General features: G+C 44.6%; 1 protein-coding gene across 1 annotated transcript in view; it reads left to right on the top strand.

Annotated features, from left to right (window-relative positions):
• The window catches only part of LOC143300438 (interferon regulatory factor 9-like), a 33,111-nt gene that overhangs the window by 9,270 nt on the left and 16,341 nt on the right, over positions 1-7,500 (top strand). The window contains exons 2-4 of the mRNA XM_076614097.1: positions 4,825-5,023; positions 5,693-5,870; positions 6,586-6,704. Coding sequence (XP_076470212.1) covers positions 4,825-5,023; positions 5,693-5,870; positions 6,586-6,704 — 496 coding nt within the window. The remainder of the gene's footprint in view (positions 1-4,824; positions 5,024-5,692; positions 5,871-6,585; positions 6,705-7,500) is intronic.

The raw sequence follows: 7,500 nt of genomic DNA, 5'->3' as shown, positions 1-7,500 counted from the left end.
CCCGAGAAACTCTGTACTGATATTTACATTCGATCGTTTACTGTTATCATCAGAACACTGACAGCTTCACGTGAATGCATGTGTTGGCCAACTTTCATTTTCCGACCCTCCGTATTTGATTGGTCTACAGTCATTGAGTCATTTTTGTGACAGTTTGGGATTCGCATTGATTTATCGATATACTGATCAGTTAAAGATTCTAACCTAAACACTAAATTTAGGGGGACCTTTCTCGCTTTGAACTGAGAACTCCAGGTTGGACAGTTATTACAAAAACAGGTTTTTAACCACGTCGCTGGTTTTGCCCTGAGCGGCGCGGATTCACGACTTCGGCCGAAGTTCGTTTTTCCAGCGAACTGCCTCACAGAGAAACGGTGCATTGTAGTATTGACTCAAGCAGTTGTTTAAGAAACCATTGAGTGTGAACAAAGGGGCCAGTAAGAAATAATAACTGTTATCAGCGCCGTACTTAGCACTTCAACGACTGAAAAGAAAGTTGAACAACAGCAGCAACAACAAAATTAGCCCCCTGATCGCGGATCGAAGTGAGTGTGTGATGCCATTGCCAATCAGCATGCAGCAGTCCAGAAGAGATGACAACAGTTCCCCAGAGTCGTACAGGTAAGGAGACTCAGTGAGAGAGGGAGAGAGACTGAGAGGGGTGGTGGGGAGAGAGAATGGGGCATGTGAAAGAGAAAGAGAGAACTCAAAATGTTTTGTTTGTTTTTTTATTCAAGAGAGACTGAGAGACGCGCGCGCGCGCGCGCGCGCACACACACACACACACACACACACACACACACACACACACACACACACACACAGGCACTTGAATTATTTCCGTGTCGCTCGAATAAGAACTATTAGTTTGTGCATAGTATTTCCTGATGATAATACGTTCAGCTGTTTTAGACTTATTCATTTGATTGTATGTATTTACATCCGTATGGTCAGTTTAATTCAATGATATAGTCTTACTTTGGGGGTGCTTGCAGTGTATGTGCTCCCATGCGTGACAAACCAGAGAGAGAGAGAGAAAGAGAGAGAGAAAGGGGGGAATCAATTTTATTTTCTGAGGGTGATAGAGGAAGCAAGATTTTTTTTTCATACAGCCCTCGAAGGGGAAACAGTTACATAAAACAAAGGGGGAAATCATTACATCAATGCAGCATGAACGTTGGAGAGAGAGAGAGAGGCTAAGCGCAGATACACAGACACACACACACACACACACACACACACACACACACACACTGTGCAGACGCTCACAGACACACACGCACGCACGCGCACAAACACACACACACACACACACCGGCACACGCAAACACACACACGCGCGCGCACGCACACACACTCTGCACACGCTCGCTCACACACACACACACACACACACACACACACACACACACACTGTGCACACGCTCGCTCACCCATCCATCCACACACACACACACACACTGCACACACACACACACACACACACACACACACACACAGTGTGAGCTCACGTTATCGCGCGCGCGCACTAACGCCACAGTCAAGGAAGTTGCCAGATACTTAATTCTCCCTCGCTTTTCAGAAAAAAAACAAAACAAAACAAAAAACCCAACCTTACAATGTTTTTCCTCTTCGGCATACTGAAATTCGAGGAACAACTACAACATGAAAAACATCCTCAATTAGGCCGGTCTTTCAGGTCAACAATAAGATCTTGTGTGAAGGCCTTTTGCAGAGTGACTAATACTGTCTGAGTCAACCAACGATAAAGGACACTGAAACACCACCCCCACCACCTCCCTCGTCCCATGTCTGCCTCCACACCCACACTCATCTCCATAACCACACCCCGCACTGTCTTTTCTGTCCACTTTCTCACTTTAGCGGAACGGGCGTTAATAGATTTGAATACTAACAGAACAGCATGTAGCAGGTGGTGGATTTTTCAACATGTTTAAATAAATAGATAATAAATAATTGATTAATTAGTAAATCAATTCATGTATATATGTATGTATGTATGTATGTATGTATTAAATAAATAAATAAATAATTGATAAATTAGTTAATCAATTCATGTATGTATGTATGTATGTAATGTATGTATGTATTGTAGCTGTTGTTTTTTCAGCCCTCTACCACCGCCCCCAATTTCTCTTTCGATTGTTCGCAATGTTCGAGATGATTTTATTCACTATGTTCGAGATGATTTTATTCACTATGTTCGAGATGATTTCATTCCCATTATCATGAGTGGATCACACAGCTGGCATCTATAATTTATGTACAACATTCCGGCCAACAAAATTGACTGGATGTTAGGGGATAATACTCCAGGCCTCCAGCTTCGGGATGCTCGTATTCCTCTCCCTTTGGTTAATGCGCAAACACACAGTACAAACATAAAAATACACAGTTATGCAGGCACACACACACACACACACACACACACACACACACACACACACACAAACAAACATACACACACACACACATACACACAGAGTCACGCACACACAGTCACGCACACACACACACACATACACACACACACGCGCGCACGCGCGCGCACACACACACACACACACACAGAGTCACGCACACACACACACACAAACACACACACACACACACACACACACACTTCTTCTTCGTTCATGGGCTGCAGCTCCCACGTTCACTCGTATATACACGAGGGGGCGTTTACGTTTATGCCATGCAGGCAGCCATACTCCGTTTTCGGGGGTACACACTTGTACAAACCGTGGTCATACGTATTTGTTCAGACTGCGCATATCCCTACTGTCTGTTTCTGTGTGAACCCAGATTTCATTGTGTGGATTAACAAACGTGTGCAGGGTTCGAATTTAACTCTCTCTCTCTTTTTTGAGAGCCAATTGGGCACTCTGGGCAAAACATATGAGTGACCAGATGTGGTTTTGGGTGCCAGCATAATAAAATGAAATACAGTCTTTGATTGAGTTATAATTCGCATTTGTGTTGATGTTTGGAAAACCGCATTCAAAATGTCCACACGCTTTGATTCGTACTCCTACTGTTTATTCTTTTTGTTTTCCTGAGCTTTCGTCATTTGTTTCGGGAGCCTCAAGTTTCTTTTAACATTGAAGATGGGAAACACCGTTCGTCGCTAACTCGCCATGAACGTCAACACCCGATCGCGCACGCGCAAAGATGCTGCTCCGCGAACCGAGCTGCAGCAGTTGAGACTTTACATTTCGATCGACTGCGTTCGAGCTGGCTTTCTTGGTGTGTCTTTTGATTAATTTTCTTTCGCCTCTACCAATTTTGGAGTGCCAACAGGGCACTCTTGACAGGAAATTTGTGTGCCCGAGCCAACTTTTCGTAGCATTCGCACCCGGGCATCTGCTTAAATTCGAACCCTGGTGTGTGAGACACCACAATGACCCGCTTGTACACCTGACATAACTCACTGAGCAGTGAGGAGGATCCTTTGATTAATGTCTGTCCCCATTAACTTCCAGGCCGATCTTACTACCAACGCAGAAATATTTTGGTGCGCCCGGGAAATGTGTGCAATGATAAATATAAACACAATAATGCCGCACAGAACAATTGATTTAAAATACTGCAAGCGACAAGCTCCGGAAATGATTATTTTCCGCGTTTACGAATCATGAAACAGACTGAATCATTCCTTCCTTCCCCGCTAAATAAATGGCCATCATTAATGATTATGATTACTGTTACTTGATCTAGTGTAAAGAAGTTGTAGTCGAAGAGGAATGAGAGAGAGAGAGAGAGAGAGAGAGAGAGAGAGAGAGAGAGAGAGAGAGAGAGGGGATGGGTGGGGGGACTGCGAGAGGAAAAAGTTGGAGCGATTCAGGAAACAGAGAGAGCCAGAGAGAGAGAGAGAGAGAGATTGTTGAAAGAGCAGTTCGACCAGACACATCAAACAAATCAACAGACAGACAAATAAGTTCATAAAAAAAACACACAGAAGGCTACATAAATAAATGAAAAGTTTAATAAGTAAATAAATAAATAGATTAACTAAGAGACAGACAGACAGACGCACAGAGAGAGAGAGAGAGAGAGAGAGAGAGAGAGAGAGACTGCGCAAGGAGAAAGCTGGAGCAAAAAGAAAGACAAAACCTTAAAACGAAGAAAGAAGATGAAACAGGCGGAAATCTTGAGTGACCGAGTACACACAATACAACAAAAGTAGCAAGCAGTTCAGAAAAGCTCGGAGAGTACAGAGACCAACACGATAAGGTGAAGAGGTGGGCACTATAGAAGTGTCCACATGAATCCCTGTCATTATCCGAGGATAGTAGCTATATAAGTATCCATATGAATTCCAGTCATTGTCCGAGGGTAGGCACTATTATGGAGTGGAGTGATGGCCTGGAGGTAACGCGTCCGCATAGGAAACGAGAGAATCTGAGCGCGCAGGTTCGAATCACGGCTCAGCCGCCGATATTTTCTCCCCCTCCACTAGACTTTGAGTGGTGGTCTGGACGCTAGTCATTCGGATCAGACGATAAACCGAGGTCCCGTGTGCAGCATGCACTTAGCGCATGTAAAAGAACCCACGGCAACAAAAGAGTTGTTCCTGGCAAAATTCTGTAGAAAAATCCACTTCCATAGGAAAAACAATTAAAACTGCACGCAGGAAAAAAAAACAAAAAAAAAAGAAAGAAAAAAAAAGGGTGACGCTGTAGTGTAGCGACGCGCTGTCCCTGGGGAGAGCAGCCCGAATTTCACATAGAGAAATCTGTTGTGATAAAAAGAAATACAAATACAAATATAAGCATCCCCATGAAATCCTGTCACCACTTGCAGCATGGACCCGGGGTCCCCGGACGGCGGCAGTGGCAGCAGCAGGGCACGGCAACGCCTCAAGCCGTGGCTGGAGGCCCAGATCAACAGCGGGCGGTTCCCGGGACTGGCCTGGGTGGACAGGAACAAGGGCATCTTCCGCATCACCTGGAAGCACGGCGGGCGGGCTGACTGGTCCGAGCAGGACGCGCTCATCTTCAGGGTCAGTCAGGCTTGGTTTTTGTGCTTTGCTTGTGTGTGTACTTCTTCTTCTTCTTCACACCACCACCACCACCACCATCATCATCATCATCATCATCATCATCTTCTTCTTCTTCACCACCACCATCACCACCACCACCACCACCACCATCATCTTCTTATTCCTTTATTTCTCTCTCCCCCCCCTCCTCTCTCTCTCCCTTTTTACATGTACAGTTTGTTCGATTCCAGTGATGTAATTAACAGCATCACTGTTTGTTATTTTTGTCAGAAAATTGAGACAAAGGTAGAGAGACAGATGTATTGCAGAACAATACTAAATGTTATGTGTTTATTGTCAATCTAAAAATAAAATCTTTACCAAAGAAAAGGAACGAAACTCATCGAAAACGAACGAACACTTGGTCAGTTATTCTCTTTCCGGGAATGGGCCTTTCTCTCCAAGCATCATGTATCTATTTTCAATCTAGAAATGAAATGCTTTCCCGATGAGAAGGAACGAAATTCTCTGAAAACGAACGAACACTTGGTCAGTTATTCTCTTTCTGGGAATGGGCCTTTCTCTCCGGGCATCATGTATTTATTTACAATCAGAAAATAAAACGCTTTACAGGGCGTTACAGAGACGAAATTCTTTAAACGAACACTGGGCCTGCTATTCTTTTTCCAGGAGTGGGCCATTCACACAGGGCGTTACAGAGAAGGGACCGACAACCCAGACTGGCCCAGCTGGAAAACCCGACTGCGCTGCGCTCTGAACAAATTGCCCGACATTCAGGAGCTGAAAGACCGCAGCTGCTACGACGAACCCAACCCGTACCGCGTGTACAAGTTCGTGGATAGAAGAGGTGAGAACAAACCGACGGGGACAACTAATAGCAGGAAAATACCACAACATGCATTCAGCCATTACATAATAATTATGCTCTCTGTGCAACAAAGCATTCTTTCTTTCCTTCTTTAAACTTCAGGAGAAAAACTAATTATTTTGTCATGTTGGAGGCGTAGTGGTTTTTTGTTTTTGTTTTTGTTTTGTTTTGTTTTGTTTTTGTTTGTTTGTTTAATCTTATCGCTGATGCTTGTAAATGATTTTCTTCTGTCCTTTTTTTCTTTTCATGTGAGTAGTTAGTTGAGCAGATGAATATTGTTTTATGACTTAAAAATAATCTAAGGTTATTCAGGTGTCGTGTTTCTTTCAATATAAAAATGGGTATTTTTGGATGGTTTCTATACAGATGGCGAGGATCTCTGTCTGGTTATCTGTGTCAGCGTGAAGGGATCGCTCGTACCTATCTGTTTTCCAAGCTCTGTGTTTTAAACGAGTGTTTCATCAATGATTTTGTTATTATTATTATTATTGTTTTCTTTTGTTTTGAACTCTCCCAAATTTTGCTTGGGAGTTCAACACAACTGAAAATCGTAAACAAATTCTTGAGAATGTTCACGCACACATACACTCAGACATTTACACACCACACACACACACACACACACACACACACACACACACACACACACAGGTTCGACAATAATCAACGTTCACTAATTCTATTTCTCGGTCAGGTTCCTCCAGCCCTCCCCCTCCCCCGCCACCCCCCAGACAGTCTGTGGGCGAGGATTCCTGCGGCTTCCACGCCCCCCCTCCCCTGTACCAGCCTCCCCAGAGACCGTCCGTGATACAGGTGAGACATGTTGTGTCGACAGTTATTGTCATCATTACAATTATCTTTCTTGATCCCTCCACCTTCACCAATTCCATAACCCAGTGGAGGGTCGTCGGGGCACCGCAGATGATTTCCAGGCCAGTTCGTTCTCTCCATCGGTTCCTGTCTCACGCAGCTCTCAGGGAATCTGGGAAATTCAGGTCTGTCCATTCTTTGATGTTGTCCTGACACATTTTCTTTTGCCTCCCTCTCCTCCTACTGCCTGGTACGGTGCCCTGTGGAATGGTCTTTGAGAGCCCGTCAGATTTTGTGAGGTGTCCGTACCGTTTGTGCTTCCTCCTCATGATGACGGTTAGAAGGTCATCGTGGAGTCAAGTGGCTTGGGTGATCTTCTGTCGGACTTCAGTGTTCGTGACGTGCTCAGTGTAGGAGATGCCTAGTAGAATCTTCCTTGATTCCCAGAGAAAATGGAGGGCGCCAGCTGAGCAACAACAGTCAGGGTTCATAGCAGATGACAGTCTAGTTCCTCTTTGTTTATTTCAGTTATTAAATACGTTCTTCGCAACACGCGAGATGTGTCTTGTTTTCTTATTTGTCCGAGTGACAACACGACAAGACTGGCATTCTTCTCCTGTTCAGTCCTGTGTGGTGTGGACCATGTCTGCTGGAGGATGAAGGTGGTAGAATGGTTAAGACGCTTATTTGCCAATGCAGTGTTTGTGAGGGTCTCGGTTCGATTCCCAGCTCTCTGCCATTTCTCCCCAGTTTGACTGGAAAATCAAACTGAGCGTCTAGACCTTCGGATGAGAAGATA

Source organism: Babylonia areolata, chromosome 26 (genome assembly GCF_041734735.1).
Source record: "Babylonia areolata isolate BAREFJ2019XMU chromosome 26, ASM4173473v1, whole genome shotgun sequence".
In the NCBI taxonomy this organism is placed as follows: Eukaryota; Metazoa; Mollusca; class Gastropoda; order Neogastropoda; family Buccinidae; genus Babylonia; species Babylonia areolata.
This window is presented reverse-complemented; position numbering and strand designations above follow the sequence as displayed.